Here is a 27,893-nt window from a genome sequence, read left to right as displayed (position 1 = left end):
TCCGGTTTCCTCCCACAGTCCAAAGATGTGCAGGTCGTGAATTGGTCGTGATCAATTGCCCATTAGTGTCCAAAAGGTTAGGGTCACTGGGTAAGGGGATAGGGTGGGGGCCTGACCCGAGGTAGGGTACTCTTTTAGAGGGTGGGTGCAGACTGGATGGGCCAAATGGCCTCCTTCTGCACTGTAGTGATTCTATGATTCATATCGAGAGGATTTGAGTATAGGAGTAGGGATATCTTGCTGCAGTTATACAGGGCCTTAGTGAGGCCACATCTTTAGTATTGTGTGCAGTTTTGTTCTCCTAGTTTGAGGAAGGACATTCTTGCTATTGAGGCTAATTCCCAGGATGGCAGGACTGACATATGAAGAAAGACTGGATCGACTGGGCTTGTTCTCACTGGAGTTTAGAAGAATGAGACAGGATCTCATAAGAACATATAAAATCTTGATGGGACTGGACAGGCTAGATGCGAGAAGAATGTTGCCGATGTTGGGGATGTCCAGAACGAGAGGTCACAGCCTAAGAATAAGGGGTAAGCCATTCAGGACTGAGATGAGGAAGAACTTCTTCTCAGAGAGTAGTGAACATGTGGAATTCTGTACCACAGAAAGCTGTTGGGGCCAGGTCGTTGGATATATTCAAGAGGGAGCTGGACATGACCCTTGCGGCTAAAGGCATCAAAGTGAGGGAGCAGTAGCCCCTCTTCGGTAGACTGTGGAGTGGGTGGAGTGGTGGTAGGAGTCACAGGGTGCGACGATCCACGAGGTTGAAAGGCAGTGTCCAAACATAGTGATCGGATCATGGAGCTGGAAGCTGGGAGAAGCCAACAAGTTGTTGACAATGAGGGTGGATGACCAGGAGAATCGATCCAGGAGGCAGAACCTGAGAAATATCTGAGAGACTGCCGGAGAGGGTTGAGGGAACAAGTATCACTGATTATGTGGCAAAGATGTTCGCAAAGCTGGTCGGGGAGGGGGTCTTTGAGAAGCCCCCAGAGGTGGATCGGGCCCACCAGTCGCTGCGGCAGAGGCTCAGTGACAGGGAACAGCCCCAGGTGGTGATCGTTCAGATGTACAAGTTCCAGGAGAAGGAGCAAATTCTGAGGTGAGCGAAGGTGACACGAGACTGTGGCTGGTAGGGGAATCAGATATGGATCTACCAGGACATTGGGTCTGACTTGGCCAAGCAGAGGGTGGGCTTCAACAGGGCCACGGCTCTTTCGGAAAATGTCTCGGTTCGGGATGTTGTACCCTGTTAAACTGAGGATGACTATTTTGGGTGGTCCTGAATGAGATGGGCCCACAGATAGTGGGAGCTTCTTGTTAGGGTGGGATGGTGGATCTTAATAGAGGGAGAGGTTCAGAGACAGCTGATGAGGATGGTGACGTGGAATGTGCAGGGGCTGAATGGCACAATTAAATGATTCCCGGTGTTTGCCCATTTGAAAAGTTTAAAGACAGATGTGATTTTCCTGCAGGAGACAGACCTGATAGTGAATGACCAGGCGGGTTAAGGAAAGGATGAATGGGGGAGACATTCCACTCAGGATTTGATTCACGTTGAGAGGGGTTGCGATTTTGTTCAGTAGGAAGGCGGTATTTGTGGTGGTTAACAAGGTGCGGGACTCGGGAGAGCGGTACGTGATGGTGAACAGGGTCTTGGCAGGTGCGCCAGTCATCTTAGTTAATATTGATGTGTCCAATCGGGATAATATGGAATTCAATCGGAAGATGCTAGAGGCTATTCTGGACTAAGCCTCGCACCAATTATGCGGAGCAAACTCAACTGTGTTTTATATCCTAGGATGGTAGGTTGGGCCCCGAGTCATTGGTAACGTTGGGAATGGCGAAAACGTTGGAGGTATTCATGGATCAGGTTGGGCGGGGGGGGGGGGGGGGAAGACTGGTGTGGATCCATGCCAGGAGAGTTAGGCACCTGGAGAGAAAGACTTTTCCTCCTTCTCCCGTGCGCATTGGGTATACTCCTGAACAGACATTTTCCTGGCGGGAAAATCTATACTCCTGGAAGTTGTGGGGGCGGAATACATCACGATTGTAATATTGGACTGCGTGCCACACTATGTGGACGTGAAGTTCGAAACAGGCCGAGCCCAGAGACCCCCATGAAGGTTTGATTCGGCGCTCCTGGCAGACGTGAAGTTCTGCGAGAAGGTGGCCTTGACGATCGAGGAACATGTGGAGTTGAACTAAAGTGGGAAAGGCTCACACTCCACGTTTTGGGAAGCGCTGAAGTCAGTGGTACAGAAGAGGTAATATCTTATAAGGCCCATAGGGACAAAGGTGAGAGCTTGGAGAGACAGAGGTTGGTGGAGGCCATCGTGCAAATGGATCGGCAGTACTCAAGTGTCCCTGACTAAAGAGTGGAGGTGGAGTTTGATCGACAGGTGATGGGTCAGCTCTGTCGCTAGCTGCCTGCTAACCCATCAGTTGAGGCAACAGATGGCCATACGGGAGATATGGGCGAGGGCTGGTGCCAACTCCGGAAAAGACTAATGAGGCATTTGAGGACTTTTACAGGGGTTCTATAGGTCCGAGCCCTGGTATGTGGGGGGGGGGGGGGGGGGGGGGGGCAAGAGAGGATGCGAAGATGGAGCACTTTCTAACTGGGTTTGAGTTCATGGAGATGGAGAGGAGAAGGGACAAGGGTTGGAGGCGGCATTGGGATTGGAGGAGTGGAGATAATGCAGTTGGGGATGGCTTTCCGGTAGAATTTTAGGAACAATTCAAGGTAACATCGGCATCTCATCTCCTGGGGATGTACAATGATTCGTTGGTATGGGGGGAGTTGCCAGCCACGTTGGCGTGGACATCGATCTCTGATTCCAAAAAAGGATAAGGACCCAGTGGAATGTGCATTGTATAAGCCCATTACCCTGCTGTGAACGTGCTGGCTAAGGTGTTGGCGAGGCGACTGGAGGAGCGTGTGCCGAAGGTGGTTTGTGAGGATCAGAAAGGTTTTCTAAATCTGAGGGCAAGGTGCCAGAGGTTACCTCTCAATGGATGCGGAGGAGGCTTTGACCGGGTAGAATGGAGGAACTTGTTTTAGGTCCTGGGACGGTTTGGGGCCCTGTTCAGCTCTTGGATGAGATTGCTGTTTGCTACGCCCACGGTGAGTGGAAGGATGAGACAGCAAGTGTGAGGATGAATGAGGCGCGCTTGGGATATTTCTGGCTTCAGAGGGGCGCGAGACAGAAATGCCCGCTGTCCCCACTGTTGTTTGTGTTGGCTATTGAGCCTCTGGCTATTGCGTTGCAGGCATCAAAGGAAGGGTATTGAAAGGGGAGGTATGGAGCTTAGGATGTCGCTCTATGCGGACGACCTAAGCGGGCAGCACGGTAGCATAGTGGTTAGCACAGTTGCTTCACAGCTCCAGGGTCCCAGATTTGATTCCCGGCTGGGTCAGTGTCTGTGCGGAGTCTGCACATTTTCCCTGTGTCTGTGGGGGTTTCCTCTGGATGCTCCGGTTTCCTCCTACAGTCCAAAGATGTGTAGGTTAGGTGAATTGGCCATGCTAAATTGCCCTTAGTATCCAAAAAGGGTAAGTGGGGTTACTGGGTTATGGGGATAGGGTAGATACGTGGGCTTGAGTAGGGTGCTCTTTGTAAGGGCCGGTGCAGACTCGATGGGCTGAATGGCCTCCTTCTGCACTGTAAATTCTATGATTTTATATATCTCAGACCCACTGGCGTACAAGGAGAAGATGATTGGCCTGTGTGGGAAGTTTGGTGCCTTTTCAGAGTACAAACGCAATGTGCTAAAGAGTGAGATATTTCTGGTGAACACCCCGGGGAGAAGTGCCAACATGGGAGCCCTACCATTTAAGCCAGTGGAGGAGATGCGAGGACTATACCAGTTCCGAGGGGAAGCAAAGTCAGATACATGCAGATGCGGGACTTTATGCGAAAGGAGCTGAAGTGTTGGTTAGTGTAGACTTGAGAGATAAACAGACACTTCAACACTGATGAAGGTTCAACTCAATTTTATTAACTACTTCTAACTAACTAACACACGATGACTGTGGGTCTAAATGATGCTAATTTAAACGAGAGACCTAAGCCTTGTCCAAACCAGTTGATTCTCTTAGCACGTGGTGTGAGTCTGTGCTGGGCTGGAGGAGTTCTTGTTACACTGAGAGGCAGCACCCAGAATGAGCGGGAACCGTGGTGCCCACTGCCTTTATAGTGTGTGTATTCTAACTGGTGATTGGCTGCGGTGTTTGTACATGTTTGTAGTAATCCACGAGAGGCAGGAGTTCCATCACCACACCAATATTTGTTTTCAATAACGATATTACAGGAGCAGCTACAAACAGTGCTGCTAGCAGTCCAGTCAACTTAAGACTGGCTCACAAAGCCTACACAGGTGATTATATGGGCCCCCTCAATGAGCTATCATTGAGGGAGCTCATACTCCAATTGGCCAACCAATAAAGCCAATTGGAGTTCATTACAATGTTGGTTGGTCCCTGTGTGTGTCCATCAGTGTGTGTCTGCACCATGATATACTGGTGTATATTATGACATCCCCTCTTTTATAAAAAATGTTGATATAGGCATGTGATAATAAATAGTGTGGGTGTGTGGAGAATGTACCTAGCTATGTGTGAGGTGCGAAGACATATGTACAAAGCTATATACAGGGAACAAGACTATTTACAGGGGAAGGTGCCTGGTGCAGATGACGGCCATGAACTGGAACAACCAACGAATCTATTTACAAATCACTGGTGAACGAATGCAACAAGGAAGGATATAGAAAAAAAAGAATTTCAGAAAGTCCACGTGTTCAGAGTTCATAAGTTCAGTCTCTGAGGTGGGCGACGAACTCTGGTTGACCGCCTCAAGGGTGGGGCAATGGCTGGCGCATCAGGAGCCGGGAGGGCTGCAGCACCGTCAGGGGCAGGCAGAGAGTTCGGAAGCACCACACAGTCCACGGCGGGATCAGCAGAAGTGGTCGGAGGATCCCGTGACGACCCTGGAACCAGGCGAAGAGCACGCCTGTTGCGGCGCCGAATGGATCCATCCGGTAAGCGGACCAGGAAGGAGCGGGGGGCCACCTGCCTTAGAACGACAGCAGGCGCAGACCAGCCACCATCCGGGAGGTGAATGCGAACCTTGTCGCATGGATGGATGTCGGGAAGGTCAGCAACCCGTGAGTCGTAGGAAGGTTTCTGCTGCAGTTGAGACATGTGCATGCGGTGGAGCACGGGGACATAATCGAGGTTGGGAGTGAGAATCGATGGCACCGTCGTCCTGAGGGTGCGGTTCATTAGCAGCTGAGCAGGCGACAGGCCGGTGGAGAGCGGGGCAGAGCGATAGGCTAGCAGAGCAAGATGGAAATCTGAGCCAGCGTCGGCGGCCTTGCTGAGGAGCCGCTTAACGATGTGGACCCCCTTTTCCACCTTCCCATTGGATTGGGGTATAGGGGACTGGACATAACGTGCTCAAAGTAGTAGTGTCGGGCGAAGCCGGCCCATTCCTGACTCGCGAAACAGGGGCCATTGTCTGACATGACCGTCAGCGGAATGCCATGTCGGGCAAATGTCTCCTTATGCGTCCTGATCACAGCCAAGGATGTGAGATCGTGCAGCCTGATGACCTCCGGGTAACTGGAGAAGTAGTCGATGATGATGATGTAGTCCCTGCCCAATGCATGGAACAAGTCGATGCCCACTTTGGTCCAAGGCGATGTGACGAGCTCATGGGGTATCAGTGTCTCCCGTAGTTGGGCGGGCTGGAAATGCTGGCAGGTAGAGCAGTTGATCACCACATTGGCGATGTCATCATTGATGCCCGGCCAGTAGACGGCTTCTCTGGCCCTGCGGCGGCATTTCTCGATTCCTAAATGGCCTTCATGGAGTTGCTCCAACACTAGCTGGCGCATGCTTTGTGGAATGACGATGCGATCCAATTTCAGGAGCATCCTGTTGACAACCGCCAGGTCATTGCGGATGTTGTAAAATTGCGGGCATTGGCCCTTGAGCCATCCGTCTGACATTAGACCCATCACCCGCTGCAGCAGTGGATCAGCCGCTGTCTCGTGGCGAATTTGCATCAATCGTGCATCCGTAGCTGACAAATGGGAGGCTGCAAGCTGAACTTGAGCATCTATTTGGCAAATGAAGCCGTCGTGATCGCACGGAGTTGTGATCGACCTTGAGAGGGCATCGGCAATGGCAAGGTCCTTGCCAGGGGTATAGATCAGTTGAAAGTCGTACCTGCGCAGCTTGAGTAGGATACACTGGAGGCGAGGCGGAATGTCATTCAAGTCCTTTTTGATAATATTTACAAGCAGGCGGTGGTCGGTTTCAACCGTGAACTGCGGAAGTCCATAGGCGAAGTCGTGGAACTTCACGACTCCAGTGAGAAGGCCGAGACATTCTTTCTCAATTTGCGCATGGCGCTGCTCTGTGGGGGACATCGTCCACGACGCATACGCAACGGGGGCCCATGACGAGGCCTCGTCTCGTTGCAGGAGCACGGCACCAATTCCCGACTGACTGGCATCAGTAGAGATTTTGGTCTCTTTTGTCGGGTTGAAAAAAGCCAACACTGGGGCCGTGGAAAGCTTGGCCTTCAGCTCCTGCCATTCACGCTCATGAGCGGGGAGCCATCGGAAATCTGTGGTTTTGCGAATCAGGTCTCTGAGGGCCGTGGTGCGTGAGGAGAGATTCGGGATGAACTTCCCGAGGAAAGACACCATACCCAGGAACCGGAGGGCCGCTTTCTTGTCCTCGGGCGTCTTCATGGACGTGATTGCTGCAATCTTGTCCTCGTCCGGACGCACCCCCTGGTGGGAGATGTGATCCCCCAGAAACTTGATACTCGACTGTCCGAAGGAGCATTTGGCCCTATTGAGGCGGAGGCCGTGTTCGTGGATGCGCCTGAAAACGTGCTTAAGGCGGGCAATGTGTTCCTGCGGGGTGGTTGACCAGATAATAATGTCGCTGACATATACCCGGACGCTGTTGATCCCCTCCATCATCTGCTCCATGATCCGATGGAAAACCTCGGACGCAGAAATGATGCCGAATGGCATCCGGTTATAGCAGAACCTGCCAAAGGGTGTGTTGACGTACACAACTTCCTGCTTGACTCATCTAGTTGGATCTGCCAGAAACCCTTCGAGGCATCCAGTTTTGAGAATAGTTTGGCGTGGGCCATCTCGGACGTGAGCTCCTCACATTTTGGAATCGGGTAGTGCTCCCGCATGATATTCTGATTCAGATCTTTAGGATCAATACAGATCCGCAGTTCGCCGGACGGTTTCTTGACGCAGACCATGGAGCTTACCCAGTCTGTGGGTTCCATGACCCTAGAAATGACTCCTTGGTCCTGGAGCTGTTGCTTGAGGCGGTCCTTGAGGGGCGCTGGGACCCTGCGAGGTGCATGAACGACAGGCGTGGCGTTGGGCAGGAGTAAGATTTTGTACGTGCACGGAAGCGTGCCCATGCCTTCGAAATGATGCTGGTTATGCTGGGGTTGTTCTCCTTAGAGCAGAGAAGGCTGAGGAGGGACCTGACTGAGGTGTACATAATTATGAAGAACATAGATAGGGTAGATTGGAAGAAACCTTTCTCCTTAGTTGAGGGGTCAATAACCAGGGGGCACAGATTTAAAAAAGAAAAAATCTTTTACAGGACGTGGGCATTGCAGGTTGGGCCAGTATTTATTGCCCATTCTTAGATTTGAGGTAAAGGGCAGGAGATTTAGAGTGGATTTTAGGGAAACCTTTTCACTCAGAGGGTCGTGGGAATCTGGAACTGACCGTCTGAAAGGATGGAAGAAGCAGGAACGTTCACAATATTTAAGAAGCACTTGATGAGCACTTGAAACACCACAACATACAAAACTATGGACCAAGTGCTGGAATATGGGATTAGAATAGATTGGTGCTTGATGGCCGGCACAGACATGATGGGCTGAATGGACTCTTTCTGTGCTGTAAAGTTCCATGGCTCTGTGAGTACCTCACCTGGGGACCAGTGATAACACTGTTGAATAAACCGCCCACAATGCTGGAAGTGATGTCTGTTGGTCTTTGTTTCCCTTGTAATATTTAATAGCATAGGATTAAAAGGAATCTTGTAAAATTTTACTGATTTTTGCCAAGAAAATGTGTAACTTCCCAACATTTTCACAAATATCTTCAGCAAACTTAATCAAAAGTGCTGGGAAAATTCCCAGAATATTCTTCTCACAGCCTGTAATGGTACCTGACATGAACCGGTCACTTCCGTACTCAGTCATGTTGTGATTAGCTGCATTGATCGCGCTGAAAGGCTGATTCCCAAAGAGATTTTCACATCGCAGGCTACGGCACAATTTCTCCAGGAAGCGCAGGGCATACACAACACTGTTTACTGCTGGCAGGTTTAAAGTGTGCTGCTCACGGTCAAATGAGGCTAAGAAAACAGAACAAAGCAAAAAACGTTTTAAAATAATCTCATTGAACAAGGGAACAACACAATGCATTTGGTACTAGTTGTAATCAAGGACTTGTGGGGTACATCTTCTTTATTAAGAATATCTGAACGTTTGCGATATATCTAAATAATTCATTGTCAATTTGCTTGTTCTTTTTAAACTTGTGCTCTTTGGGTTCTGTGTTGACAGCGGCACAGTGGGCAGCACAGTGACAGTGGTCGGCAGGTGTACAGTGGCCGGCACTGCTGCCTCACAACGTCAGGGATCCAGGTTTGATTCCGACCTTGAGTGACTGTGTGGAGTTTGCACTTTCTCCCCGTGTCTGTGTGGGTTTCCTCCGGGTGCTCCAGTTTCTTCCCACAGTCCAAAGATGTGTAGATTAGGTGGATTGGCCATTCTAAATTGCCTTTTAGTGTCCAAAGGTTAGGCGGGGTTACGGGGATACGGCGGGGGAATGGGCCTAAGTTAGAGAGCTCATATAGAGGGTCGATGCAGACATGATGGGCTGAATGGCCTCCTTCTGCATTGTAGGGATTCTATGGCACTGTAAATTAAGGAATTTGCAACCATTAAGTCGTCTGGACCCTGTGTTAGGATCATAGGAACTTCAGACTGAGTCCATAGACAAAACATTAACCACTGAAAACAGAGTTCGCAGTGGCAACACATCTTTAACTGTGATGTATTGTTGACTTACCAGATATCACCTCTCCACCATGGCCCTGCTTCAGGAAGGAGTAAACCATCTTCTGATTGTATGCACAGTCTATGCAAGCTTGTACAGCCTGTTGCAAGACAACTGAAGCCCGAGCAGGTCCAAAGTGATCAGGAAGTTGCTGCACCTTTTTCCTGTCCAGGTGTGGTCCTGCATTGCCACTTTTGTTCAAGTAAACACAGACTAAACATACACAAATATATAGAAATCAGATACTTACATTCCAAGTTGTCACACAAAGGTCAAAAGTAGCCAATACTAGTCACCTTTCAGGCAAAATAGATAAGCATTACAGAAAGGCAAATAGAATGTTTTTAAAATAAATTTAGAGTATCCAATTATTTTGTTTTCCAATTAAGGGGCAATTTAGCGTGGATATGGGGTAGGCCATTTAAGACTAAGATGAAGAGAAACCTCTTCACTCAGAGGAAGGTGAAACTGTGGAATTCTCTACCCCGGAAGGCTGCAGAGGCCAAGTCACAGAATTCCTACAATGCAGAAGGAGGCCATTCAGCCCATCAAGTCTGCATCAACACTCCGAAAGAGCACCCTACCTGGGGCCCAACCCCTCGTCCTATCCCCACAACCCTGTAACTCCACCTCACCTTTGGACACTAAGGGACAATTTAGCACGGCCAATCCACCTAACCTGAACATCTTTGGATTGTAGGAAATAACTGGAAGAAACCCTTGCAGACATGAAGAGAATGTGCAAATTCCACACAGACAGTCATCCCAGGTCGGAATCGAACTCGGGTTCCTGGTGCTGTGCTGCCCCCAGTCATTGAATACATTTAAGGAGGAAATAGATTTCTAGACTCTAAAGGTGTCAAGGGGCCTGGGGGTAGCGCTGGAGTACGGCGTTGAGATAGAGGATCAGCCATGATCATATGAATGGCAGAGCAGACTTGAAGGGCCGAATGGCCTACACGTGTACCTATTTTCTATGTTTCAATGAGGTAGTCTTCATAGACAAGCACTTGTCACCAATGTGAATAGTACCCTTCCACCAACGAGACCTCTTGGTGCAGTAATACAAGATGTTTTGAAAGGTCACAAGAGAATTTGTCTGAAATTATCCTGCTTTATTATTCCTGAAGAGCCAGATTAAATAAACTATACTGCCGGAATTCTGATTCAATCCAACTTAATGTCCCGGCAATCAGCTTACCTGTTGGAGATTGCATGATGGCTGTGCTGGGGATAGTGGCTGCATCTTGAGGAACTGTGCTAGTGTCTGGCTCTGGTGTGCTGGAGGTAGGGAAGGTTGGCACAGAATTCTGTAGGGTACGAGGTTTCCGCTATGAAAGGAATAAAACAATTTGGGTCATTAGGGATTTATTAACTTGGAGAATTGCCTCACTACCAAAAAAGAAATCCGACCATACTATAGGACCTCAAATCAAAAGCTCAAAAATAGTTTAATAAATTCTTCAGTAATTCTTCAAAGTGCTGGAATTTTGAAATACTATAAATGCACACACATTTGAAACTCTAGGACACTGAATATTTAAAACAAGATGCATTCAAAACATATTTCAATAATTAGAGATAGTAGTCAGGACTTATTACGATGTTTGCCATCTGCAATTTCTTTCCCCAAATAAGAGTTCCTACAATAGCCAAGCTTCTCTTGTAACTGTAACAGCGATTTACAAGTGAAAATTGCACAATTAAATTAGACACTCTTTGTTCTTGAATGTGAACAATGCCACATCCATTGCCCACCCCTAAATCCCATAACTCACACTTTGAAGTTACCTAGCATCGAGAGTAAACCATGCCTGGCACAATGGCAGAAAGGGGAGTTGATGTCCCTAGCTACATGTTCATAAAAATGTCAACTGTTCCCCTGTGCTAAATTAAATATTTCACACAATCAGCACGGGAGGATCAGTTTGGCAAGCCAGCTGCCACTCCTAAAATGAGCTACCTTGCTCCCGGGCTTTGGCCCTCTCTTCTTTGGGATTTTTAGTGGTTCCACTGGCTTGGTGGATGACGGGATTGGGTGCTGTATTTCTGACTTGTGTACGTAGGCTGCCTGTCCCACCCGGCTCTTCTTCCTCCCGGGCTTGCGGCCACGCTGGACTGGAAGCTGCTCTGTTATCACTTCCACTGAGGCCTGCATGTTATGCTTCTCTGTATTGACCTCTGTCGGTGCAGACAGATTCTTTGAGATGACCACTGGAGAAACAAAACAAATATGATTGAAAGTCAATTTTTGCTCAATTACCTGCTAGATGTCATGATGCGCACTCTCACATATTATGATGAATTGATTAAGGACAACTTATAGGTTGTAGAGTTCTGCAGTACAGAAAGAGGCCCTTCGGCCCATCATGTCTGTGTCCGCCATCTATCTACAACATATCACATAACATATGAGAAGATTCTAGGTTAGCAAACTAAGACATTAGGACAAAAATGTCATATTGTATACTGCTAGTACCATTTCATACCATTCCCAATGCAACACCAATTTCACCAATATTTAGTTTTGATGGTTTAAGATTTTTGTTTGATAAAGGGTATGAAGGCTATGGAAGAAACGTAAATAGATTAACCCTGATCTCACCAATTAACAGAACTGGCTTGCGGAATAGAATGGTCGACTCCTGTTCCTGTATCATGTCACCCACCAGTTTGTTATGGGCCAGGGTTTAGAGAACACCAAAGTATGTCATGGAGTTCATCTGACCCACAACTTTAAATACATTTTGGTTATGAGAACACTTTCCAGGTGTTATGCCACAGAGACCTCAACTATTTTTAAACAAAACAATGATTATTCTATGAATCCAGTTAACATTTTATAAACATACAGTAAACAGTTTATCAACTACCAACACAAATAATCCCCACAGATACAATACTCTATAGGTAACCCTTAATAACTTTGTTAACAACATCCATAAGTCAAATGCCCTTTTTAACAAACAGAGCAGGTTTGAATTCTCTACAGAAAGCAGTTATCACTTTTAAATTATGAAAATGAAATGAAAATCGCTTATTGTCACAAGTAGACGTCAAATGAAGTTACTGTGAAAAGCCCCTAGTTGCCACATTTTGGCGCCTGTTCGGGGAGGCTGGTACGGGAATTGAACCGAGCTGCTGGCCTGCCATGGTCTGCTTTCAAAACCAATGATTTAACCCTGTGCTAAACCAGCCCCTCAAGTGATCTGAAGAAATTCTTTAGCATGCAGAGAGAGAGAGATCAAAATACATCTTTGTGTTAGAATGCAGTTCCCAACTGAAAACAAAACCAAAAACTCAGCTACAAAACAGCTTCCAGCTCAAAATGAAAGTAAAAGCCGGAATCACAGCTCAGCTTCACCCACACAACGACATCACTGCAGCCATTTGATAAACACATTTTTCTTAAAGGGACACTCACATGACAAGTTAAACAAGGGGCTTCTATCCACCCCTCCTGAGTTATTGATTTCAGCTGCATGGTACGTTAAGACAGCAATTGGAGTCCAGAACAAGTCAGATGGAAACCTATCCTGAATGTTTGGGTTTTCACAAGCAGCTGTTTTCACATCAACACACCTCCATGGATGAGGAAATGGAGAAAAAGCACAGCAGTGTGTGCCATCTATAAGATGAAGTGTAGGAATTCACTAAAGCTCCTTAGCAGCACCTTCCAAACCTATGACCACTACCATCTAGAAAATTAGAAATTAGAAATTCATCCCTTAAATAAACACAAGGAATATTTTTCTCATTAACTTTCAGCACGTCTCTTTAGTTTCTGTAATGTGCTAATTCAATACATACCTAAAACATCTCTCCTGTATCTGAAACAGCTTACTACCTGAATCACTATTAAAAAATAGGGGGCTGGATTCTCCGATTGTGAGGCTGTGTCCTCATACCGGCGTGGGAATGGTGGCATTTTATGCCCAAACATTAGGTGCAAAACGGCCACTGATCCTCCGCGTAGCTGGGGGCTAGCAGCCAAGCAGCATAGAGCACCCGACTCTAGCTGCCGATACTGCCAGAGAATTGCTGGGTCCTTGGTTGCACATGCGCAGGACAGCAGACTGCAGCGGCCGCGCAACATGGCGATGGCCGCTCGTGGACCCGACTTGCAAAACAATGCCACCACCTTGGTCGGCTCGCGCGCCCCAGTCCAACCCCCAACAGTGCCCCCAGACCCTGACAGAGTCTCCCCTGCTGCGAAAGGCCCTCCCCCAACTATGGCGGCGCTGGACTGAGGCTGCAGCCGCCATGCTGAGTTCCCGACGGGAAGAGAACACGAGAGACCCATGCCGTCGGGAACTCGGCCGTCGGGGGCGGAGCATCGGGGGTGGGCCTCAGGCAATGGCCTGAGGCTACCGATATGCTGCGTAGCGTACTACACTTTGGAGGGGGCGGAGCATCACGAAAGCGGCGCTGCCCGCGATTTGGTCGGAAATTTAAATTCTCCGGCCAATTCAAATTTTGAGTACCCAATTACTCTTTTCCAATTAATGGGCAATTTATCAAGGCCGATGCAGAGAACCTACACATCGTTTGGGTTGTGGGGGTGAAACCCATGGAAAAACGAGGAGAATGTGCTAACTCCACACGAACAGTGACCCAGGGCCGGGATCAAACCCAGGTCCTCAGCGCCGTGAGGCAGCTGTGCTAACCACTGCGCCGCTCAAGTTGGTTTTATCGTCATTATAAAAAGCATGAATTATAACAGTCCTCCGTGCCTTGCTTAAATTTTCACAACAGATGAATTACTTCCATAAAATTCTGAGTAGTCGAGGAAGCAACACAAAATGGGGTTGGGGTAAGAGAGATTTTAAAATTATTCTACATTCTGAGGCGGTGATTTAATTAATTTAATTCCCTCAGTATCACCAGAAACAAAACTGAAAAAAATAAAGAATGATTCATAGATTCTAGAATTTACAGTGCAGAAGGAGGCCATTCGGTCCATCGAGTCTGCACCGGCTCTTGGAAAGAGCACCCTTCCCAACCGCACACCTCCATCCTATCCCCATAACCCAGTTACCCCACCCAACATGAAGGGAAATTTTGGACACGAAGGGCAATTTAGCATGGCCAGTCCACCTGACCTGCACATCTTTGGACTGTGGGAGGAAATCGGAGCACCCGGAGGAAACTCACGCAGACACATGGAGAACATGCAGACTCCGCGCAGACAGTGACCCAAATCGAACCTGGGACCCTGGAGCTGTGAAGCAATTGTGCTAATCACTATGCTAGCGTGCTGCCCACAAATGGTCAGTAACATAATTGCTGTTTTAGCTAGATATTACAATATACTGCATCAAATCCTTAGGTAGAAACAAGACCCCTTCGAGAACCATAATTAAGATTTTGAATTTACAATGATCTACCATTTTCACCGTACTTGCAAGCTACTCGATTGATTAGTGCGGCATATTAAAATGAGTATCTTAAATCTGCCATCCTCCTTTCTCCATTGCTTGTATAGGATTTTGTGTCAAAAGGCATCAATCCAGTGGCAGGTAGGGGATTCCCCAGACTCCTATGAGACTGTCCCACACCCCACCCCACCCCGCTCACCTGTGGCCTGATGTCTCTCAGCGACAGACACAATGGGCTGAACAGTCTCCTTCTGTAATGTAACCATTCTATGATTCTAAGACCCTGGACCTCGAGTGGGTGCATTACCCGCAGCAGCCGCAGTGGCACTGCCAAGCAGCGAAGAGGGCGGCAGTTCTGTGGGAGTGGGAGTGTCCTGATCCTGGAGAAGGCCCACTACTGCCTAGTTAAGTGCCTGTTGAGCACTTAATGCAGCAGGCCTTCTCAAAGAGGCGACACAAGGCTTTCGCTGGGATCCAAGTCTCCAAAGCTAAATTCTGCCCAGAATGTATAAAGAAATTGAAAGATAAGTGAACAAAAGCAGTAGACAATTAACTCACAAGTCTCATTCTGAAGCATGGTGAATGTTTTGCATTTAATAGCATTCTTTAAGGTTCATTGGTGAATGAACCCCATTGGAAATTGAGACACAAGTTCTCCTCAGCAAGATCAGCATAGAAACTAATGTAAATTGTAATGTAAATAAGACTGAGGAAATTCTGGGTCTAGCAATATAAATACATTAGAAGCAAGGTTTGAATGGTTTCAAGAAACATTATTTCCCTCATGCACATACTTCCAAGTTTACTTTAGAATATATGTGAAGATTCCCCAACATTATGACTCTGTGAGAAAGTAACGCCTATTGTGTTTTTACAGCATAGAACATAAAGGATAACATTTGCAATGAACAGCTTTCTTCTTGTGTGTTTGTCCTTTATTATTAGGGTATTTGCGAATGAGTCCAAAGTCCATGAAACAGGTACCAGTGATGTAATCTAACAAATCTCTGATCCAATTACAGAAATAGGCAGAGTGCACAAAATCGGGACGTATATTTCAAGGATATTGAGAGATATTCTCATCTACAGAAGCACAACTCCAAGTCAGTAGAAGTCAAATTCACTCACTCAAATTCATTAATTATAGAATGATTTAAAACACTCCCAGTCTTGGCCAGTAATGCTCATCTTAAAAACCACCATGCCAAATACTGGCGGCACAGAATAAAATCACAATGCACAACAATAAGGAACGTAAGGACCTGCCAAGTTCGCAGCTACCTCATGGATAAAGCCTTTAGGGAAGGGGAAAATAAAGACACAGGACATTGATGGATGAACTCTTCAGCTTTCACTTTGCTGTCAATTTTTGGAAACAATAATATTCCAGGCAAGTCTCCAGTGTTCATAACAAACTTTTTCCTGAAATGAGCTCGAGCCGCAAACACTGTAATAGCTGCTTATACACACACGGTATGTTGGAAAATGCCTGCTGGCACATTCTGGAGAGATTTATGTATACACTACAACTAACAGGTTGGCCCTCTTTTAACTGCCAAACCTACATGGAAAAATAGGTCCTCCATTACAAATGGCAAAAGGGCTTGAATAAAAAAGGGATAGAACTGAATACGAAGTTATTGAACTAAGGGAAGCACAGCCTAATGCTCCGGCTACAATGACCTTCCTTTTCCTCCAATTTAACAACCAGAAGTTTATGAACTTTTCTAAATACTTTTGACTAAGTGTTTAATTGGAAAATGTGTCCCAAGACAGTGTTTCTCTTCAGGATTACAATGCAAGGCAAATCAACTGAAACGGCGATTAAATCTGACTAGTAAATTCAGATATCAACCACCAGAAAATAATCACTTTTGTTTCTGATCCATAATATTCAACAGCACATCCTTCATCATCTTCAACAGCATTCTTCACATGGAACTTCCAAACAGGGATTACCTCAGTAAAATGACTAATAATCTAGAATGTTAAAGTGGATATATGACACATTGTTGCAATAAGGGCAGAAATAGTTTTACATAGTTTTAGTGAATTGCATCATGCACCAATGATGTTTTTTTTAAAATCTTCAAACGTCACGTATTACTCAGCAGTAGAAGTGGAGGCAGGGCCAATTGAGGACTTCAAAAAGAAATTGGAGCATGAACTGAAAAGGAAGAAATGTACAGAGCCACTGGGAGAACATAGAACATACAGTGCAGAAGGAGACCACTTGGCCCATCGAGTCTGCACCGACCCACTTAAGCCCTCACTTCCACCCTATCCCCGTAGCCCAATAACCCTTCCTAAACGTTTTTTTTTGGTCACTAAGGGCAATTTATCATGGCCAATCCACCTAACCTGCACGTGTTTGGACTGTGGGAGGAAAGTGGAGCACCCGGTGGAAACCCACGCAGACAAGGGGAGAACTTTCAGACTCCGCACAGACAGTGACCCAGCAGGGAATCGAACTTGGGACCCTGGTGCTGTGAAGCCACAGTGCTAATCACTTGTGTTACCGTGCTAGGCAAGCATAGTGACAATGGGTGAACTGTTCCTTTAGAGGACCAGCACACACACACACACACCACACACACACACATTAATTTAATGGTCTATTTTTATGTACTATGAGGAAAAGCAATCTGCACTGGTCAGTATTTTTGTGAACAGTGGGCACAAGTTTAAGATTGCATTCAAAAATAACTAACGGAGAAGCTAGAAAAGTATTTTGGTTTTGCATACAGGGGGTTGTTGTGACATGCAAATTTCTAAATAGGAGGAGGCCCTTCGAGCCTGCTCCTCCATTCATTATGATCGTGGCTGATCCTGCCTTCCCATAGATATTGTGACATGCATGTCACAACAACCCACTGTATGCAAAAACAAAATATGTCTCCAGCCACTCCGTTAGTTATTTTTGAACAAACATCTCCCACCTTTCCTCAAACCCCCTGAAGAGCCACTTAACTCATATTTTATCTTCTCCAACTGCAGGAAGTCATACAGGCCACCCAACCAAACAGCTAACCCCGGTGGCGATGCCGACCGCCACTCCAACAACATTCGCCGCCATGCAATCAGGGAGGCGAAGGTCATGACATCGGCCTTCCTCCTCTCCATGAGCTCTGGCTTCTCTGATACCCCAAATGTCACCACCAAAGGGTCCAGGTTACCCTCCTCCTCTATCCCGGCTAAGACCGCGAAACTCCCAAGCAGAATCTTCCCAATTTTTCGCAAAACATGTGCGTGTGGTTCACTGGCCCACGCCCACATCTCTCACACTCATCTGCTAGCCTCTGAAAGAACCCACTCATTCTCGGCTGAGTCATATGCATCCTGTGGACCAGCTTAAACTGTATCAGGCTCATCTTTGCACAAGAGAAGGTCCCGTTTACCCTACGCAGTGCCTCATTCCATACTCCCCAATTGATCTCCCCTCCCAACTCTGCTTCCCATTTCTCTTTGATCTTCACTACCCGCTCGCCTCCCTCAGTCACTTGTATATATACCCAATGCTTCCCTCCCCTTCCACACCCAGAAGCAGCAGTCGCTCCAGCAGGCTGTATCCCGGCAACCTAGGGAACTCCCTCCAGACTTTCGCACAAAGTCCTTAACCTGCAGATACGTGAACGCACCCCCCCTGGGCAACTCTACCCTCTTCCTTAGCTTCTCCAGACTGGCAAACCCTTCCTCTCCTTGACCAGATTCCTCTCCTTGACCAGCCCCACTTCCCTCCACCCCCTGTATAGACCCTCCCATGATTCTCGCACAGTGGCGTTAGCACCAACATCCCTTCCACTCTAAAATGCCTCCTCAAATGATTCCATATCTTCACTGTGGACTGCACCACCGGCCTCCCTGAATACCTACTCAGAGCCATTGCAACACTGCCAGCACCATAGCCCTCAAACTAGACCCCTTACAAGATTCCTCCTCCATCCTAACCCACTCTACCCCTTCTCCTTCCCAACACCGCCGCACCTTGTCCACATTCCCCGCCCAATAACAATGAAGCAAGTTTGGCAATGCCAACTCCCCTGCTGTCTTTGCCTCTGTAGCGGGGCGCTCATCACCCTCGGAACCTTCTCCGCAAATACGAAGTCAGAAATTATCATGTCCATGTTCCGAAAAAAGGCCTTTGGTATAAAGATCGGGAGAGCTTGAAAGATAAATAAGAAAGGAGATGGCTGACAGCTTCAAATTCCTAGGTGTACACATCACCAACATTCTGTCCTGGTCCACCCACGTCAACATTATGACCAAGAAAGCACAACAGTGCCTATACTTCCTCAGGACACTAAGGAAATTCGAATGTCCACATTGACTCTTACCAATCTTCACAGATGCACCATAGAAAGCATCCTATCTGGCTGCATCACAGCCTGGTATGGCAACTTTCCAGCCCGAGACCGTAATAAACTAGAGAGAGTCGTGAACACCGCCCAGTCCACCACACAAACCCACCTTCCATCCATTGACTCTGTCTATACCTCTCGCTGCCTTGGGAAAACGGAAGCATAATCAAAGACCCCTCCCACCCAGGTTACTCTCTCTCTTCCAAGCTCATCCAACGGGCAGAAGATACAAAAGTCTGAGCACCAACAGATTCAAAAACGTATTTTTCCCGCTGTTACCAGAGTCCTGAATGAACCACTTATGGACTGAGTTAATTGCTCTACGTATCTTCTCTACAGTTGTTTGCACTATACTGTGAGTGCTTCACCCGATGTCTATGTCTATGTATTTACATTGTGTATTTATTGTATGTCCCATGTGTTTCATGTATGGAATGATCTGCCTGGACTGTACACAGAACAATACTTTTCACTGTACCTCGGTACAGGTGACAATATATCTAAATCTGTGGGAGATTGATCTCAGCAATTTGATGTCCCCATTTCCTACATTAAAATAGTTACTACCCGACCGATGAAGGCCAGCATGCCGTATGCCTTCTTGACCACCTTATCCACATGCGTTGCCACTTTCAGTGATCGGTGGATATGCTCGCCCAGATCTCTCTATTCTATTGGCTATAAAGTTCTTTAAGACGTCTGGTGGTTGTGAAAAGTGCAAACTAAATGCAACTTTTTTTTTCTCCCCTTCTGCACAGAAAAGCTTTCATTATTATATAATTTGCTTTGTCATCACTATGAATCAATTTTCCACAATTGTTCAATCTCGCTGACAATCTACTAGTGACCTTTCTAGTGGCCACTTCATGTGTAGGTTAGAGAGTAAAGACTCTATGGGGGCACGGATCAGGGCCAAATCCTTTGACTTCAAGCCTACATGTCCATGTGCTTTCAGCCAGTGTTGGTGAGTAGCAATCAGGAAGATAATTACTGTGGCTGTTTCCCCCTAAACCACTGATGCTGAAGCCAATTGTGACTCTCTGCTGAGTCCCAACGCCCATCACTGGACATGACATTCTGGATAGCGAATAAGAGCAGGAAATACCTTCTAACTAATCAACAAATGGGAGCTCTTGATCCACCCTCTGGATAATTCCGATACTCATTTATCTCTGCCATGATGGTCAGCCTCCAATTCAAACCACTACTGTCTGACAATAAAGATTTAATTTACACAGTAATTTGAAAACCCAGTTTGCTGAATATGGGAATGAGGGCGGGTAGGAAGTTGATAGAAAACAAAAACCCACGGACCAAAACTTTGAGAAAATTTTGCTTGGTTCTTATTCAAAGGATTTGACTGTCGCTTTTTACACCTCAGTGAACGATAAGAATGTTTTGCTTCAGACAGAGAATGTTTCTGGCAATAATCTACACTTCCAGGGTAGGAGATCAGTCAGATTCCAATTGATGCCAAACTTCCCCATGCCCTACCAGTTCACCCTCCATTTCCCTCTCCTGAGAGCGCGAGAGATAATAAGACAGAGGTCTGCTTTAAATTCCATGTTCTTTTACCCCTCTGCCAGGGAATGATGGGACCCATTAAATGACCTTTTGTCATCATGCTGCACAAAATCTTTCATTTGTGTCAACATAGAATTGTACTTTTTCTTGTTCTGAAAGAACAATGTTTTCAGCCACAAACATTGAGCACTCCAGCTGTCAAATTAGTTTACAGTGCATGTTATCAATCAAGTTCCTCAGTTCAGTCTAAAAGCAGTTACCTCAAAATCCGAGTGCAGCCTGACTGCTTGTTGCTTTGTAAAAGTGGTCTGTGTGTGTACACTATTGACATCATTGATGGATTTTTGAGTGGGCCCCACATTAAAATCTGAAGCACACGAGGGAGAATCATTTTCTTGGTTGCGCTTTATAATTCTTGGAATTCAGACACCAGTGCATTGGAGAATTGCAAATGTTATCACTGTAATAAACCATCAGTTCTAAGTCTTCATGGAGCCTCAAGAAACATCTTTGAAAATCTAATTTGAATTTCAAAGTAGCTGAATACATTCAGATAGGAAAACAACATGCACTATTGATAAAACCTTAACATATACCGATAATATTAACTAACATTTTTTGCGTTCTATTTGAGGGTAAAATACTTCTCAAGAACATAGTGCTGCTCAGTTAGATACCATTTGTCAATTTAGTAGATATCATTAATGTCAAATTCCAGCAGCAACAGTCACAAATATAATCACATCAATGAGCTCGACCAATTCCAAACAGTATTGCTCAGGTTCAACTGAAGGTCACTCACCATGGCACTAGAGTTAAATGAAAAATGAAAATCGCTTATTGTCACAAGTAGGCTTCAAATGAAGTTACTGTGAAAAGCCCCTAGTCGCCACATTCCGGCACCTGTCCAGGAAGGCTGTTACAGGAATCGAACCGTGCTGCTGGCCTGCTTGGTCTGCTTTCAAAGCCAGCAATTTAGCCCTGTGCTAAACAGCCCCTATGAGCTGGTCAATAAAGAAATAGCGATTTTGATGGAGGTTTGGGGTGAAGGTGGGGATGGGACAATGTACACCGGGAGTTGCAATTCTTAATTCTCGAAAGCTCACACAGCAGACCTCCAAATGCTTAACCTGGTCGAAATATGTAAACGGCTGTGAGAATGCGAGCATTTGCAGGTAATTAAGTCTTTACAGATCCAGAGATAGGGGTAACCCCAGGTTAAAGAGTGTGAATTGTCTCAAGCCAGGACAGTTGGTAGGATTTTGCTAGCCCAGGCCAGATGGTGGGGGATGAATGTAATGCGACATGAATCCCAGATCCCGGTTGAGGCTGCGCTCATGTGTGCGGAACTTGGCTATAAGTTTCTGCTCAGCGATTCTTCATTGTCGCGCGTCCTGAAGGCCGCATTGGAGAACGCTTTCCCGGAAATAAGAGGCCGAATGCCCTTGACTGCTGAAGTGTTCCCCGACACACACACACACACACACACACACACACAACTTTACTGAAATTACACACACCTTTACTGACATTCCACACACACACCTTTACTGACATTACAAACAAACACGCACACACCTTTACTGACATTACACCTTTATTGACATTATGTCACCAAACACACCTTTGCTGACATTACACACACACAAGCACTTTTACTGACATTGCACACACACACTTTTACTGACATTGCACACACACACTTTTACTGACATTGCACACACACCTTTACTGACATTCCATGCACACACCTTTACTGACATTCCACACACACACCTTTATTGACATTATGTCACCAAACACACCTTTGCTGACATTACACACACAAGCACTTTTGCTGACATTACACACACACACCTTTACTGACATTACACACACCTTTACTGACATTACACACAAAACACCACACCTTTTTTAACATTACACACGCATGCGTGTTATATTATGTAATCGTAGTACTTTATTACTTTTTGCTTTACTCCCAGACTGGTCTGATGGTTGTATTTCAATGAAACTATCAGTCTTCAATTTAACGCAAATAACATTTAATGAATAACAAATATAAATACTATTGAGTTTGTTCACTCTCCAAAACTATAACTGATGATAAAGTAAATCAGAAGAAATATTAATTATGTTTCACTCCACTTGCCAACGAAGCTATAGCTCTCTAACACTCTGCTGTCTAGTCACTCCTGGATCGAAGAATCGGAAAGATCCTCTGAGTTCAGTTTATATACATGGATCTAGTGCTGCCATCTAGTGGCTGTCTAACACTATGATGCAGTTGTTAACCCTTTACAAACCAGCAGAAAGACAGATCACTACAATGCACACACTTTTACCAACATTACATACAAATAAGCAAAGACTTTTACTGACATTATACACACACACACACCTTTACTGACAATACATCACACACACACCTTTACTGACATTACACACACACACCATTACTGACATTACACACACACACCTTTACTGACAATACATCACACACACACCATTACTGACATTACACACACACACCTTTACTGACAATACATCACACACACACCATTACTGACATTACACACACACACCTTTACTGACAATACATCACACACACACCATTACTGACATTACACACACACACCTTTACTGACAATACATCACACACACACCTTTACTGACAATACATCACACACACACCTTTACTGACATTACACACACACACCTTTACTGACAATACATCACACACACACCATTACTGACATTACACACACACACCTTTACTGACAATACATCACACACACACCTTTACTGACAATACATCACACACACACCTTTACTGACATTACACACACACACCTTTACTGACAATACATCACACACCCACCATTACTGACATTCCACACACACACCTTTACTGACAATACATCACACACACACCATTACTGACATTACACACACACACCTTTACTGACAATACATCACACACACACCTTTACTGACAATACATCACACACACACCTTTACTGACATTACACACACACACCTTTACTGACAATACATCACACACACACCATTACTGACATTACACACACACACCTTTACTGACAATACATCACACACACATTACTGACATTACACACACACACCTTTACTGACAATACATCACACACACACCATTACTGACATTACACACACATCTTTACTGATATTACACACACCTTTATTGACATTACACACACACACCTTTACTGACATTACACACACATCTTTACTGATATTACACACACCTTTATTGACATTACACACATGTCTTTACTGATATTATATGCACCTTTATTGACATTACACACATGTCTTTACTGATATTATATGCACCTTTATTGACATTACACACATGTCTTTACTGATATTATATGCACCTTTATTGACATTACACACACACCATTACTGACATCATACACACACACCTTGACTGACATTGCACATACACCTTTACTGACATTATACACACACTTGACTGACATTGCACACACACCTTTGCTGACATTACACACACACACACAGACACCTTTACACATACAGTTACTCACAAACAAGCATACACCTTTACTGACATTAAAAACAAACACGCACACACCTTTACTGACATTACACACACACCGTTATTGACATTATGTCACCAAACACACCTTTGCTGACATTACACACAAACATGCACACACTTTTACTGACAATACACACACAAGCACTTTTACTGACATTGGACACACACCTTTACTGACATTCCACACACGCACCTTTACTGACATTCCACACACACACCTTTACTGATGGTGCTGGTTTAGCTCACACAGCTAAATCGCTGGCTTTTAAAGCAGACTAAGCAGGCCAGCAGCACGGTTCGATTCCCGTACCAGCCTCCCCGAACAGACGCCGGAATGTGGCGACTAGGGGCTTTTCACAGTAACTTCATTGAAGCCTACTCGTGACAATAAGCGATTTTCATTTCATTTTCACATTCTACACACACACCTTTACTGACATTCCACACACACACCTTTAATGACATTCCACACACACCTTTACTGACATTCCACACACACACCTTTACTGACATTACACACACACACCTTTAATGACATTCCACACACACACCTTTACTGACATTACACACACCTTTCTGACATTACACACACCTTTACTGACATTACACACACACCTTTACTGACATTACACACACACCTTTACTGACATTACACACACACCTTTACTGACATTACACACACACCTTTACTGACATTACACACATACACCACACACCTTTTTTAACATTACACACAAATAAGCAAATACTTTTACTGACATTACACACACACACACACCTAGACATCTTTACTGGCATTACACACACACACCTTTACTGGCATTACACACACACACCTTTACTGACAATACATCACACACACACCTTTACTGACAATACATCACACACACACCTTTACTGACATTACACACACACACACCTACACATCTTTACTGGCATTACACAAACACACACACCTTTACTGACAATACCTCACACACACACACCTTTACTAACATTACGTACACATCTTTACTGATATTACACACACACATTTGCCTGACATTACGCACACATGATATTAGTTATAGGTCAGGGTTTAGAGAATCCCAAAGTGTATCATGGAGTTCACCTGACCCACAACGTTTAATAGATTGTGTTATGGGGAGCACATGGCTCACTCTACAGGTATGGTACAGCAGAAATGGACCAGTATTTCTTAAAACAAAACAATGTTTATTCTATGAACTCAAGTTAACCTTTCTATAACAAACAGTGAACATCTTAGCAACCAGTAAATCAAATACACCCCCAAAGAATACAACACTAAGTAATCTGTATGCTGTCCTTTTAACACCCAGAAGACTTAACAAACCTTTAAACAGAAGCACATCAGAGTTTACATTCACTACTGAAAACATTTATAATTCTGAATTCACCAAATGATTAAGAGATTGTCTTTTGATGGCAGAGAGATCAACAGTACAACTGCTTTGACTGATTTCAGCTGCAACACACTGAAAAACGAAACCAAAAAGCCAGACACATCCAAGCTTTTCTCAAAGTGAAACTAAAAAGCAGAACCAGAGCTCAGCTCCACCCACACTCTGACATCACTGCAGTAACATGAGAAGCCAAACATTTCTTAAAGCGACATTCTCATGACATTACACACACACACCTTTACTGATATTGCACACACATACCTTTACTGACATTACACACACACACCTTTCCTGACATTACACACACACACCTTTACACACAAACACGCGCACACCTTTACTGACATTACTCAAACATGCACACACCTTTACTGACATTACACACACACACCTTTACACACAAACACGCACACACCTTTACTGACATTACTCAAACATGCACACACCTTTACTGACATTACACACACACCTTTACTGACATTACACACACACACACACACACAACTTTACACACAAACACGCACACACCTTTACTGATATTACTCAAACACGCACACACTTTACTGACATTACACACAAACACCTTTACGGACATTACACACACACACACATCTTTATTGACATTATGCAAACATCACATACCTTTACTGACATTACACAAACACCACACACCTTTACTGACATTGCATACAAACATGCACACACCTTTACTGACATTACACACAAACATGCATACACCTTTACTGACATTACACACAAACACGCACACACCTTTACTGACATTACACACAAACATGCATACACCTTTACTGACATTACACACAAACACGCACACACCTTTGCTGACATTACACACAAACATGCACATACCTTTACTGACATTGCACACAAACACATGCACACACCTTTATCAATGCTACACGCACATTTTTATCGACATTACACACACTTTTACGTGCATCACACACCCACCTTTACCGGCATCACACACCCACTTTTATCAGCATTACACACGCACTTTTACTGGCATGACACATGCACTTTTATCGGCATTACACACACACATTTTTATCAGCCTCACACACCGACGTTTACCGGCATCACACACGCTCTTTTAGCCGCATCACACACGTACACTTCTATGTATGTTACAAAAGGGACTACACTTCAAAAGCACTTTATTGGCTTTTTCTGTTTTTTGTAGGCCCTTCTTGTTGGTTTGATATTATCACAGTTGTTCTGATCTAAAACCATTCAAAAACATCTGTAATGAAACACAGGTGCATTATTCTGATTTCTAATTTACTGTTTGAAACCTGCGAGTATTTTATCAGGAGGCTGTGGTTGATTGCACCACCAGACTTTTCATGCAATAAATAATACAGGGCATTCAATCTGAGTATCATCAGGTCCTTTTGGTCTGATTGTGAGGCTAAACACGTGAACAGCAGCAATAACAAAATACAAAAGGGAGATCTACGAGTCAAAACGTATCCAAGTGAGAACTTTAAAGATGCAACTTGAAGTTCAAAGAGGATATAGTTTATACTTTCTGACCCTGTCACAATCACTCAATGGGGATCCTTAAGAGTATTAAAATACCCTGCAAAATTCTAGTGGCTGAAGGTGAAGCAATCTGTAGATTGTCGTGTTGTTCACCCTGGGGTAACACGGATTGTACACGATGCAATTGACTGACCAAGTATATACCAAACAAAGGCGTTGGTTCAATATGAGTTTTATTGAACTCTAGTAACAAAACACACAGCTGCCTGTGGGTTGACTCTCTACTACCCTATGTAAACTAAAGCTAACTATCTAGACCAGCTAGCTCTGGTCCACGTGTAGGTGTTGTTGAATGATTTGTACACCCTGACTATCACTATAGCTATCACCAGTGGAAAGAGGCAGAGTGCTGATACCTCGTGTGTTTTATAGGTGTAAGACCCCTCTGGTGTCCTGCCTTGTGATTGGTCATGTTCTGTTCTGTATATTGATTGGCTCACCTGGGTGTCTGTCACTGCCTGCTTTTACCTCATGATGTGCATGGGTGCATATTATGACATAGATCACTCAAACCTTTCCTTTCCCATTGAAATGATTAAACAGTTTTGTTTGCTGTTGTTTGGCGAACATGCCCATCGATGCATTCCGTTTTCACATGACAAGGTCAATGTGTTCTGTAGCCAAGCAACACCAAATGAAGGGAATAAGAAGGTTATCTAAACGGAAGACAATCCAGCTTTTTGTATGATGTTTTTGATACGAATGAGTGCAACAATTAAATAAAAACATCAAGTACATTTAGTACATCAGCAATCCCTGCATTGGATTTCTGCCTCAAAACATGTGTTGCCTCATGCAGTTATTCTATAAAATACTGTGGTGCCAGCTGCTTCCTGTTTTCCGCTAGTTACATTTAAAAATTGCTATGGTTAGAGGGTTACATAATCCAATGCCACGGTCTGAATTTAAG

General features: G+C 45.0%; 1 protein-coding gene across 9 annotated transcripts in view; it reads right to left on the bottom strand.

Annotated features, from left to right (window-relative positions):
* Window positions 1-27,893, bottom strand: part of LOC119965089 (polycomb protein SCMH1-like) — a 331,788-nt gene that overhangs the window by 16,830 nt on the left and 287,065 nt on the right. For 8 of the 9 annotated variants that reach the window (XM_038795382.1, XM_038795407.1, XM_038795392.1 and 5 more), the window contains 4 exons: window positions 11,096-11,346; window positions 10,334-10,463; window positions 9,145-9,345; window positions 8,237-8,425 (listed from right to left, as the gene is read on the bottom strand). In XM_038795382.1, coding sequence (XP_038651310.1) covers window positions 8,237-8,425; window positions 9,145-9,345; window positions 10,334-10,463; window positions 11,096-11,346 — 771 coding nt within the window. The remainder of the gene's footprint in view (window positions 1-8,236; window positions 8,426-9,144; window positions 9,346-10,333; window positions 10,464-11,095; window positions 11,347-27,893) is intronic. The other variant, XM_038795417.1, reaches the window with a different exon arrangement.

The sequence above is a fragment of the Scyliorhinus canicula genome, chromosome 1 (assembly GCF_902713615.1).
Source record: "Scyliorhinus canicula chromosome 1, sScyCan1.1, whole genome shotgun sequence".
Classification (NCBI taxonomy): Eukaryota; Metazoa; Chordata; class Chondrichthyes; order Carcharhiniformes; family Scyliorhinidae; genus Scyliorhinus; species Scyliorhinus canicula.
This window is presented reverse-complemented; position numbering and strand designations above follow the sequence as displayed.